Raw genomic sequence first — 12,546 nt, 5'->3', positions numbered from 1 at the left:
TTTTAATTTTGCATTTCCCCTGATAACTAAAGAGATTGGAGTATCTTTTCATAGGTTATACATACTGGCCATTTCAGGTGTCTTCTGCTGTGAATTACCTATTCATGTCCACTGTCCATTTCCCGGTATATTGTTTGTCCTTTTCTTATTGATTTATAGATGCCCTTTATATGTCCTAGAATCTAGATACCAGTTCCTTATCACACACATCAAAAGACTAGATGTAAACAATCAAGTCTGTGAAGCTGAGTGTGGCGTGTAGTAAGGATCTTTCAGTTTTAAATGCCAGGTCTTGCAACTAAGGAAATATTTCTGGCATGTGCTGTGGGTCATTGTTGACTCTACTTGAGTAGTTTGAAAACAGAGAAAAAATTAGAATGAAGTCTAATTCATAAAATGCATGGCCTGTATTCTGCTGTTAAGGAAAGAAATTATTTATGCATCTGGCCTATGTAATTTATTCATTATATATATTCTTACTGGGTTCGATATTTTTTGTTTGTAATACATGAATGTTAATTTATGAATTAAAGCTCCATTTAACTTCATGTTGACATTGTTTTTTTAAGAGAGGAGACTTATACATTTCTCTTCAATTGCCATTGGTATTTCCAAGCTAAGCGCTACTAATCCCATTCTTTTGTTCAACAGAAAGGGACACTGAAGCCAGGTGAGTGGGCATGAGTTGCCCAGCTCCACAGGCAGGCACTAATCTGGTTAGAACCTGTTTTCCTTGGCTCCTCAGGTCACGGTGCTTCCTTCTCTCTTCCACATCATAGCGCAATGAATGATCTTTTGGAAAAATAGGCTCTTCACCAGCCTAGGGACAGAGTGGAGCGCCCTAGGGCAGGCGGACAGCTAGTGTAGTATAAATACGCTGTGATGGTGCAGATAGAGCCCAATACAAACCGCGGTTGGGGACACTGTTAAGAACTTCATAAATGCTCCCGATTGATCCGTGCTCCGTACTAGCCTCCTGGTTCACAGGGAACACTCACTTGTTGTTGGGGTCTCCCTCAAAGCAGGGTGAGTAATTAAGGGATGGGTAACTAAGCAGGCAAATCAGTTCTCAACAAGCCAAGAGCTCAGAAGGAGTCTTTAGGAGAAGCACAGGCACCTCATTGGTACTCCTCGGTGATACAATCCTTACATCAATACCTACAAATATTTCTGGCCGGTCCCTGGGGGTGGGGAGGGTTGGAAATTCCTTTAGTTCCCTCAAAAGATATGGAAGGAGAGACCTCGGTAGTATTTTTCCCATCTGTGGAATGGGGGCACAACAGTGTTGGGAGGACGTGCGAGGGTGAGCAGTTGGGGGGAGCGGGCTTTCCCTCTGCCCTCCCCCATCTTTCCCATCTCAGCTTCCAAAGGTTAGGAATCTGATGATTCGAAAGTTTGATCTTGGATGGCCAGAGACGTCTGGACGCGAACATTTAGTTGCTGCAACACCCAGGGCCAGAAAGATGCGGGCGCGAGCGTGGTGCGCACAGACGTCCCCCCCACACCCCCAGCGCCTCGCTCTTCTCAATCTCCCGCTCCTCCTTCCCTCGATCCTCCCGCTCCCCTCCTCCTCCACCAGCCCCGCCCCGCTCCTGCCCTCTCATTGGCTGAGTTGACCGGCTGGGCCTCCCCGGGATTTAAAGGGCCCGCTCGCCGCGCTGTCCTGGGAGCCGCAGCTGGTCCCGGCCTTGCGGCCTGCGGGGGAGGCTGCCCGGAGGAGGCGGCGGCAGTGGCGGCGGCGGTACATCCCCGGCCCCCGGGACCGCGGCTTCCTTCCTGCCAGGTAGGTCGCAGGAGTGCGCACGCGGCTCCTCCACTCCCATCCTGAGCCGGCCTCCCGGCACGGGTCTGCAGCGCGTGTCCTAGGGTCTCCTCTCCATCACCTTTCAGACTCCCCTCCTACTCTACCCCCAACCATCACCACCATCTCCCTGAAACCCCGGGGCCTTGGCAGGGCTTTGTTGGTGGCCGGGAGAGGCCGGGTAGGGGTGAGATGGGGAAGGCAGGGGATACAGGACACCCCCCACATCCGTACATGGAGAGATGCACACGGCCCCCAAATGTCATAGGATCTTCCTCTCTGCCATCCACACAGAGTGATTCTACCTTGGAAACCAGAGAGGCCCCCCATTTGATATACGGGACTAGAATGTACACCATTCAATCACTATTGGGCCAAGACTTGTCATAGCATACAAGAGACACAGCTCCTTCATTTACCACAGGTCGTGGGCTCTGTGTGTGCACCCAGGACATCCCATATACACAGTTGGCGGCTCAGTCTGATGTACCTGACACTCACACCCTCCCCCAGCCCCCCCCCCAGTACCGCGTCTCTACATGGGTTGGACAGTCCGAAACCGAAATCTCAGTGCTTGAGTCCATTCCTTGAGTATGGTCTTCCCCATGGACATCCCATCTCTGTGTCCCCATTCTGGCAGGTCTGTCCATCCATCTGTGGGGGGCTGCAATGGCCACCTTCAGCCGCCAGGAATTTTTCCAGCAGCTGCTGCAGGGATGTCTCCTACCTACTGCCCAGCAGGGCCTTGACCAGATCTGGCTGCTCCTTGCCATCTGCCTTGCCTGCCGCCTCCTCTGGAGGCTCGGTAAGTGCTTGCGACACTATGTGCCACCATACCAGGCCATATTACACCTGCCACGTTCATCCACACCAAGCCACATTTTATCCTGCACAACTTGCGTATTGCCATGCCAAGCCAGGTGCCAACATGGTCAACCCACCACATCCCACCAGTCTAAGCACCATTTCACTACGGCACGTCCTACTATGTCCAGCCATGCCAAGCCATGCCTTTCAATATTCTTGGGTTCTGGAACGATGAGATTCTTGGATCTTGGGATCCTGAAATGTCTACATCCCAAGGTTATAAGTTTTTGGAATGTTGGTATCAAAGGGTTATGAAATCCCAAAGTACCACATTACAGAGTTTGGGAATTCTGACAAGTTGAAATACTCACATTCTAGACTTCTAAAATGCTGGCATTCCAGATTTCTAGAATCAGGGCATGATAAGATTTTTGGATTTTAGGATTCCGGAATGTTTCTGCAATCATGGCAAGCCCATATCCAAACGATAAGATTACAAGTTCCCAAGGTCCCTACAGGATGCTGAGAATTTTGGAAATCTCAAATTCAAAGGTTCTACACTTTTTTTATTTTATTTTAAATTGATGTTTTATTTTCTCCTAGGTTTATCATGTTGAAATATTTCAGTTACCAAAAGGTTGAAGAATAGTACAATGAGCACCCATATATGCATTACCAGTTTCTCCAACTGTTAACATCTTCCCACATTAGCCTGCTATATCTATCTATCTATCTATCTATCTATCTATCTATCTATCTATCTATCTATCTTCCTGAATCACTTGAATAACCTGCTGACACTTCACTCCAAATCCTTCAGTGTGTGCCCCCCCCAAGAATACCTTCCCCCAACAGCCACAGCCTCAACCATCACCACTTACGAAACTTAATCTGGATGCAATAATATTATACAATACAGTTGATACTCAAATTTCCTCCAGGGTTCTGCAAATTTCCTTTATAGATGTTTCTTTTCTTTAAACCCAGGCCGCCACCTCTCCAGCCCCCGACACCTGCTTTGAACCTCCTGCAATCCCACCCATAGTCCAACCTCTTAAGCTTTTGCCTAGGCTATGCCCTCTGCCCAGGTTGCCCTTCCTTCCTGCCAGCCCACCCAACTTCCCTCTTTGTCCTCTCTTCCTCTCACCTGAAGGGTTGCCATCCTACCTGAAGCACGCAAGCACCGTTGCAGGCGGGTTCTTCAGCCTCTACCACTTCTTCCAGCTGCACATGGTTTGGGTCGTGCTGCTCAGCCTCCTGTGCTACCTCGTGCTGTTCCTCTGCCGACATTCCTCTCATCGAGGTGTCTTCCTCTCCGTCACCATCCTCATCTACCTGCTTATGGGGTAAGGGTGTGAGCTCTCATCCCCACACTGTCAGCAGAAGGGCGGGTGGGCCCCGGGGCTGCTCCTCCTGAGGTCGTTCAGGACAGGGAGGGTGGGAGGTATTCCCGGAGGAGGGCATGTGGGAAACTTGTTCTCTCTGAAGGCTATACAGGACAGGCTGAGCTTGGGCTCCCCCTGGAGGAGGGAGTCCTGGAGAATTATGCCACCCTTTTTCCTCAGTGAGATGCACATGGTGGATACCGTGACATGGCACAAGATGCGAGGTAGGCACCCCTGGCCCTCTGACCAGCCTCAGCCCTCCTGCCCCCTCCACGTCTCCTAACTCCCCCAACCCTGTCTTTCCTTCCCCACTTTTCTCCCTCTTCTGCCCACGCCACTGGACGTGCAGGCCTCAGATTCCCTTTACGTTGGTGTCTCTCTCTATCATGCCTTCCCCCACACCCCTATCTTTCCCGTCTCATGTACCTGCCTGACTTGAATAAGGGCATCTGCCAGTTCTGGGCTCACCTGCTCGCCTGCCTGTCTGACTCCGTGCCCACCTGTTCATCTTTGTACTCCTCTTTTCATACCACCCCTCACCCAGTGCTCCCCGTCCCCGCATGCTGACCTGCTCTCTGCCCATCCACTTGACCATGGGCACCACACATAGGCGCCCAGATGATCGTGGCCATGAAGGCAGTGTCTCTGGGCTTCGACCTGGACCGGGGCGAGGTGGGTGCGGTGCCCTCGCCTGTGGAGTTCATGGGCTACCTCTACTTCGTGGGCACCATCGTCTTTGGGCCCTGGATATCCTTCCACAGCTACCTACAGACTGTCCAAGGCCGCCCGCTGGTGAGGTCTGGGGTGAACAGGTGGGCAGGGACTGTGGGAGCCACCACAGGGCAGTGTTCATGGAGCCTTGATCCCCACAGAGCCGCCGGTGGCTGCAGAAGGTGGCCCGGAGCCTGGCGCTGGCCCTGTTGTGCCTTGTGCTGTCCACCTGTGTGGGTCCTTACCTCTTCCCATACTTCATCCCCCTTGATGGTGACCGCCTCCTTCGCAAGTGAGCATGACCTTCGAGGCCTCTGCCCAGCCGTGAGGGGGTTGGGTAGGGACCTGGGGCCTCCCCAGCTCTGAGCCTGTCTCTTAACGCTTCTGTCTGTCTTCTGTTACTACAGCAAGAAACGCAAAGCCAGGTAAATGAAGGCAGGTGGTGAGGGCAAGTGGGCTAACTGGGGCGTGGGTGTACCGTCTGACTGATTGGTTCTGTGAAGTCTGAGACCATCTAGCCCATGACTAGACAGAGACTGAGTGTCTGTCTGTGGCTGCTGTTTGGCCCAGATTGATTGGCTGTGACGCTGCTTGTGACTGAGACTCGGACACATCCGTGCGTAGCTCTGCATCTGTTCTGCTGTTTCACCATGACAAGCAAGTTACGTGACTACAGCAGAGAGTGACAAGTATGTGTTGGTTGGTGACGCTGACCTGTCTGTGACTCTGACGAGGGATGTGTATGGGTTGTTTGCCTATCAGCCACTGACTCCCTGTGTGGGACTGGAGTTCTGGCTGTCTATATTGTCAACAATGGGGTATGTGGCTGTCATTGGGTAAGGGAAGGCTGGCTTGTCTATAACTCTGGCTGAGTACGTGTCTGACTGTAGTGTGTTATATTCCTGTCTGTGATGGATTCTGCCTGTGGCTCGGACTTCTCTGGTTGTGTGGTGTTCTCTATCTGAGGGGTCGTGACCAACTGTGTGCCTGTGCCTGTCTACAGGACCAACCATTGGCCTCTCGTGTGACTATAGGATTTCTTCTGGCTACTTGATTGTATGACCCTCTCCCCTACTCAGTGGCCACTGATTGGCCACTGACCCCCTCCTCCACTCAGTGGCCTCCCGTCACTCAGTGGCCAGTGACGGATGCTGAATGAGGCACAGGAGGGTGGAGTGACTTGCCCAGTGTTATCCAGCTAAGCAGCCAGGCGTTAATCCCAGGCCTGATTCCAGAACCAACGCTTTTTCCAATGTGGGACTCTGCCTGTTTTTGACTGTCTATTATATGACTGACGGGATGACTATCTTGAGTGTAGACTTGTTTGTGAGGGCATAGCAGGGTGCTTGATGGTCTCTGTGCCTAATTAAAGGATTTCTCTATGTCTTATGGTCACTGAGTCAGGTTAGAGAGCTGCCAGGCTGGGAGTCTGACAGTATTTGTATCTGGCCTCATGGCTGTAAGGGTGTAGGGCTGTGAGATCAGCCTCTGATGGTGGCTGGGTCTGGATGGCTGGCCATGGAAGACTGCGGGACCGTGTCATATTATAGAGCAACTCACACATCCGTTTGAGTCCCATGAAACTAACTTACTGACAGTACATGTATGTGTGTGACCATCACACTGCACCTTTTTGCCACCATGTTTCTGTCTTGTCTGAACAACTCAGGCCAGCCTCCTGGGCCTCTCTGACTCTTTCTTTTCTTCTCTGCTGCCTTCCTGACCCCCGGGGCCTTAGGGGCACCATGGTAAGGTGAGTCTACAGAGTGGGGCTAGGGATGCTGACACAAGGTGGGGTGTCGTACTGGCCCCTGCACATGATGCCTCTCCTGCCTACTCCTTTCTCACCAGGTGGCTGCGAGCCTATGAGAGTGCTGTCTCCTTCCACTTCAGCAACTATTTTGTGGGCTTCCTGTCCGAGGCCACGGCCACATTGGCGGGGGCCGGCTTCACCGAGGAGAAGGATCACATGGAATGGTGGGGAGGGCTGGGGCCCCCCTCTCCCACCGGGTGCTGCCTAGAGGAGATGTGGGGGGGAGGGAGGTTGCTCCCTGGGGAGGAAACAGCTAAGACAAAAGTGTGGCAGTCAGTTGGGTAGAGATCTAAGATGAATTTGCCCACAGGGACCTGACGGTGTCTAAGCCACTGTACGTGGAGCTGCCTCGGTCCATGGTGGAAGTTGTCACAAGCTGGAACCTGCCCATGTCTTATTGGCTAAATAACTGTGAGTCACCAAGTCACCACTCCAAGAGTTGAGAGTACTCACCCCAGGCCCTTTCATATATTCATACAGTAAACATTTACTGAGAACCTAGAACCTACTGTGTGCTAGGCACTGAAGATACTTCAAGGAAAAAAAAAAAAACAACGCCAAATCCCTGCCCTGGTGAGGCTGGCATCTTTGTAGAGAGGAGCAGATAAAAAGAGAAAAAATACACAATAGTTTAGGTGGTAATAAGTGCTATGGTAAAAAAAAATAATAATAATAGAGGAAAAGATGATCTGGGAGTATTGGCAGTAAGGGTGGGAGGTTGCAATTTTAAATAGATTAGTCAGAGCAAGTCCCATGGAGGTGATATTTTGAGCAGACTTGAAGAAAGTGAAAGAAAAAGCAATGTGAATTTGTAGGGAAGGAGTATGACACATGGAGGGAACAGCCAATGCAAAGGCCCTGAGGCAGGAGTATGCCTGGCAAGTTTGAGGAGACCAGTTCTGCAGGAGTAGAGAGAGCGAGGGGGCCAGTGGCAGGAGGTGAGGTCAGAGAGGTATCAGGGGCCTTGTCCTGTAGGCCCACATTGGCCACTGGGAGGACTTTGGCCTTTTCTCTGGAAGCTAGAGCCACAGCAGGGATCTGAGCAGAAGAGGGTCTTGGGCTGACTTGGGTTGTAACAAGACCTTCTGGCTGCTGTGAGGAGATGGGGAGAGGGCACGGGCGGAAGCAGTGAGGAGGCCATTGCATAGTCCAGGCCAGCAATGGTGACAGTGGCAGTGGATGTGGAAAAGAGAGGTGGATTCTGGATAAATTCTGATGGTGGAACTGACAGGACTTGCTGAGTTTGACTGTGGGAGTAGGGGAAGGGCGGATCAAGGGTGATTCTGAGGTTTTTGCCCTGAGGAACTGGAAGGGTAGAGTTGACATTGACTGAACTTAGGGAGACTGTGGGAGAAGCAGGTTGGAAAGGAAATTCAGGAGCTAAATTTTAAACATAGGAAGTTTGAGGCCATTATAAAGACTTTGTCCATAGCTATGTACGGTATCAGATGGGCAGTAGACTTGTTGGGGTTATCATTTTGTGAGGTGTGTAAATGTCTAATCACTATGTTGTTTTGTACACCTGAAACTAATTAAAAAAAAGGCTTTATCCTGGGGGTTCCAACAGGTTGTGGGTATCCTCACCCTGCTCTGTGGCCCCCCCAGGAAGGGCAGAGGGCAATCTCAGGACTCTTAACTCACATCTCCCCCCTCCAGATGTTTTCAAGAATGCTCTCCGCCTGGGGACCTTCTCAGCTGTGCTGGTCACCTATGCAGCCAGTGCTCTCCTGCATGTGAGCAGGGCGGAGCGGGGCCAGGGAAGAAGCTGGGGGGAGGTGGAGCCAGGGCCTCCTCTTCACTTACCTCATTGCCTCCCCCACCTACCCAGGGCTTCAGCTTCCACCTGGCTGCAGTGCTGCTGACCCTGGCATTTATCACTTATGTGGAGCACGGTGAGTGGAGAGCCCAGCTCAGCAGACTGGATGGAAGGTTGGTGGTGGGGACTGGAACCACTGTCTCCTGAAGCTAACCGTACCCCCATACCGCCCCCCATCTGCCCTAGTCCTCCGGAAGCGCCTGGCTCGGATCCTCAGTGCCTGCGTCTTGTCGAAACGCTGCCCACCAGACTGTTCACACCAGCATCGCTTGGTGAGGGTTCAGCCTGGGTAACCTCGCACCCTACGCTCCCCCTCAAATACGTCATTCTGTCTCCATCTTCTGTCTGTCTCATGGTACCCAGCTTCCTCAGATGGTGCCTGAGCCACCCCTGTAACCTCACCTCTATTCACTGGCATCCATCTCTCTAACAAACATTTATCAAGGACCTGTTGTATATACACCTGGCATTCATGTTTCCAGTAAACATTTATTGGGCACCTGCTGGTACCAGGCACTGTTTCAGGTGCTGGAGACACAGTGGTGAACAAAACAGACCAAAATCCCAGCCTTCTGGGACAAACATTTTAACAGGGGAGACAGTAAATGCAACCAAGCCAGTGAAGTGTAGTAGTTTGTTAGATTGTGATTAGTGCCAAGGAGGAATACATAAGGGAAAGGTGAAGGGAAGTATTAGGGGGTGAATGGGTTCCATTTTGAACAGGGAGGTACCTTTGGAGTTCTTTATCTGAAGGAGGTAAGGGACGGAAGCATTTCCGGCCAAGGGAAGACCAGTGTAAAGGCCCTGAGATGGGAGAGGGCCTGGAATATTTGAGCAACAGCGAGGAGGCCAGTGTGGCTTGAGCGAGTGAGCAAGGGGGAGGGTGGTGGGTCCTGCAGATCCCGCTTTTGTTTGTTTGTATTTTGTTGCAATAAGAAGTAAGAACAACCTCAGGTTTGCCACCCATCTGACAACTGATGTTTATCACCAGAAACCACCCACGCGGAGCCCCACTATTCTTCCTCCTCTGCCTGAATACTCAAATCTCCCCCACCTGAATGCCCTCAGTGCTACTAGTGCCCTCATCCCTGGATACCCCGGGCGCTTCCATACGAGGATCTGAACCATCTCTTTTCTACCCCGGGGGTGCCTTGGACAACCTCATTCCTGGGACCCACTGCACTTGGAGTGTCTCCCTGGGCTCCCTTGCCCAGGTGAGGCTGGAAGACAGTGAGTAGGTCCAGCTAGCAAGTATATCCATCTGTCCCCCTCAGGGCCTGAGGGTGCGAGGCTTAAACCTGCTCTTTGGGGCCCTGACCGTCTTCCACCTGGCTTACCTGGGTTCCCTGTTCGATGTCGACGTGGATGATATCACAGAGGAGCAGGTGAGGTGGGGTCCTGGGCTGGGGGATGTGCCACCAGCTCATGGGAACCATGTCTGTAGCTTGTGCAGCCAATGCTCCTCTGGCCTTTCCCTTTGTCCCTCTCGTTGATTCACATTGTTGGGTCTTTTATTTGGGTGAAGTGTGCAAAATATTTTACTTATAAAATTTATTTTATAGAGATGGAATACAAAATCCAGGCTTTACTTTTTTAAAATTAATCATCTCATATTTTTGTTTAGGTAGAATTTGCAAGGTTTCTTTCTTATTTAATTTTGTAAAAAAATACTTTTATTCAGGTTGAGTGTATAAATTCTGGATTCGACTTTAAAATGTATATTAAAATGTATATACTATTTTTATTCATGTGAAATATGCACATTCCAGATTTTACTCCTTTTCAAGTGAAAAACAATTTTAAAAATAATGTTTATTCATATGGCTCTTACAGGACCTAGGTTTTGCTTCTCTTTTAATTTTTTTAATTAAAAATAAAACTTTATATTATTTTCATCATTAAAAACAATTTTTAATTTTTATTCAGGTTGAGTGTACAGATTCTGGGTTTTGCTACTTTTTAAATAATTTTTTATCTCATTTAATTAAAACATTTAAAAACAGTTAACGTATAGGCCATGATTCAAAAACAAACCTGTATTGAAGATACTCAGGGGAAAGTCTTGCTCCTACCATTTACCATCTACCCACTGCCCTCTTACAGGTAACCACTTTCATTTATTTGATTAAAATATCCTTCTAAAATTTAAGCATAAGGAGCAAATATAAAGCTTCCCTCCTCCTGGTTTTTACCCTAAGGGTAACTCATGAATGACACTGTTCCACGTGTTGCTTTTATCACGTAATAATCCTTGAAAATCTTCCACATTAGTATATAGAGTGTCTTCACTCATTTTTTCCATTGTGAGGGTATGACACAGTGTAGTTTGTCCTTTATCGTTGGACACCCAGGTGATTTCCTATCTTTCCTATATGCAAATGACGCTGCAGCAAGTAATGCCCTCACCCTCCTGTGGATTTACACAGATGCAGACAGAACTGTAGGATCTACTCTTGATAGTCAAAATGGAGAAGTTACCTTTTTTGCCCTTTCACCAGCAGTGTGTGAATGTGCCTGTCACCCCACCGAGTGCCTCTCAGACTTCCTGGATGTGTTTGCAAGTTTGAGAGGAGGAAGATTATGTGTGAGGCCATACATTTCAGAGCTATTTGTTTGTTTTTTCCTTTACAGAGAACAGCCTACTCGCTTCCTTTGCCAATTTTTGTCTTTTTAAGAAATCAATTCTAGGAGCTCTTTATTTATAAGGCAGAGTACAGGTTAGAAAGTGGGTTGTCTTGTCTTATTTTTAAAATGATTTTTAAAGAAGAAAACACAATAGAAAAAAACCCTAAATCTGCTTACCTTTTATGTGTACCCAGTCACTTCTATGGGGCCTTACCTAGGGTTACCATGGAGTCACAGAAATGGCTTTGAGCAAAAGATGGGTTTTCCTGAGCACTTCTTTGTTCTTCCTGAGTGGGACCATCACTTCTTTCTCTCCCACAGGGCTATGGCATGGCATACACTGTCCACAAGTGGTCAGAGCTCAGCTGGGCCAGTCACTGGATCACTTTTGGATGCTGGATCTTCTACCGTCTCATAGGCTGAGGCACATCTGTGGACCCTAACAGCTCCCTCAAGACCCCTCCTCAGGGTGCCAGCTCTGATGGAGGATGAGGGAAGTCCCTCTAATTCTTGACCCCTCTCCATCCTTGCTCCAACACCCGTACACACACACACACACACACACACACACCATTTTCCATGCCTGTCAATCCCCACCCCACCTCAAGGCAGGAAGGAATGGTCCCTGCTGGGGCCTAGGGGTGGTGGATGCTTGGGGGAAGCAGAGAGGGGGAGATCCAGGGCCTCCCTGCCTTCTTTCTCCCTTTTTATATACAGTTTATTATTGCCAAATAAAAGTAGGAAATATACAAAAGGCTCTTTCGTCACTGCTTAGTGGGGAATAGAAGTGAGTGAGGAAGGGGGCACAGCATGGATAAAGAATTGGAAGCTAGAAACAATGAAGAGGGAGCAGCTTGTAGTTGGGTCATGTTAATTTATTATTCATGATTGGAGATGAGCTCGAGGATGGCACTGCTTAATTTGAGTGGGGCCAGGACAGATTGGATAGTTGAATGTAGAGAAGGCCTGATACTAACTAGCTGGGAAACTGAGGGATCTCCGTTCTGAGTGGTTGCTCTGAGTGAGGCAGAGAGGAGGGAAAGGAAGAGTTGATGCACACTGGTCCTTAGGACTAAAGGTTGTAAGTTGTATTAAGAATTAGATATGAGGTCTGGGATGGGTCTGTGTTCTGAATTTGCGGTTGGGGTGCCCAGTGCCTTAGAATTAAGGAGTTCTGATTGGTTGGTTCTTTAGAGTTGGCACAGGGAGACAGTCTGCATGCCAATTGGGCAGCAAGACTAAGGGGCCTGGGTTTTGATTGGTTCTTCTGACTTCAAGTCAGGAGAGGTGAGGATGCTCACTGAGAAGTTCTGAGTGCTGAGGCAGAGAGGGTGAAGGCACAGTATACAAGATGTGATCTTAGTATTAAGTGTCCTTGTGCATTCAGGCATTAGAATTGAAGGTTGGTCTGGGAACTGATTAATCGCTCTGCTTAGAAAACTAGAGCAAAGATGAGAGGACGCGACGCAATGCTCTTTCAACAGCAGACGAGGACTTATATCCTATTTACGACATGACTGACTGATAAGGGGATATGAGCTAAGACTCTCTGCAGGTTGGCTTCGGGCCGAAAACGCCCACCAGCTTT

At 49.5% G+C, this 12,546-nt stretch overlaps 1 protein-coding gene across 3 annotated transcripts; it reads left to right on the top strand.

The window, feature by feature from the left end:
• The first annotated feature begins 1,623 nt into the window (after positions 1-1,623).
• PORCN (porcupine O-acyltransferase) lies at positions 1,624-11,700 on the top strand. Of its 3 annotated transcripts, XM_081042177.1 has the most exons (15): positions 1,624-1,783; positions 2,442-2,606; positions 3,762-3,954; positions 4,174-4,217; positions 4,604-4,785; positions 4,866-4,996; positions 5,112-5,129; positions 6,443-6,457; positions 6,556-6,681; positions 6,828-6,928; positions 8,174-8,250; positions 8,346-8,409; positions 8,520-8,605; positions 9,608-9,718; positions 11,280-11,700. In XM_081042177.1, the coding sequence occupies exons 2-15, from the start codon at positions 2,471-2,473 to the stop codon at positions 11,379-11,381; spliced, it is 1,386 nt and encodes a 461-aa protein (XP_080898303.1). In that variant the 5' UTR covers positions 1,624-1,783; positions 2,442-2,470; the 3' UTR covers positions 11,382-11,700. The 3 variants fall into 3 exon arrangements, with proteins under 3 accessions (XP_080898303.1, XP_080898304.1, XP_080898305.1); XM_081042179.1 differs by lacking the exon at positions 1,624-1,783 and having other exon boundaries at positions 2,497-2,606; positions 3,833-3,954; XM_081042178.1 differs by lacking the exons at positions 5,112-5,129; positions 6,443-6,457.
• The last annotated feature ends 846 nt before the right edge of the window (positions 11,701-12,546 follow it).

The sequence above is a fragment of the Rhinolophus hipposideros genome (assembly GCF_964194185.1).
Source record: "Rhinolophus hipposideros genome assembly, chromosome: X".
NCBI classification, from domain to species: domain Eukaryota; kingdom Metazoa; phylum Chordata; class Mammalia; order Chiroptera; family Rhinolophidae; genus Rhinolophus; species Rhinolophus hipposideros.
The sequence above is the reverse complement of the archived record's forward strand: the minus strand, read 5'-3'. Positions and strand labels throughout refer to the sequence as shown.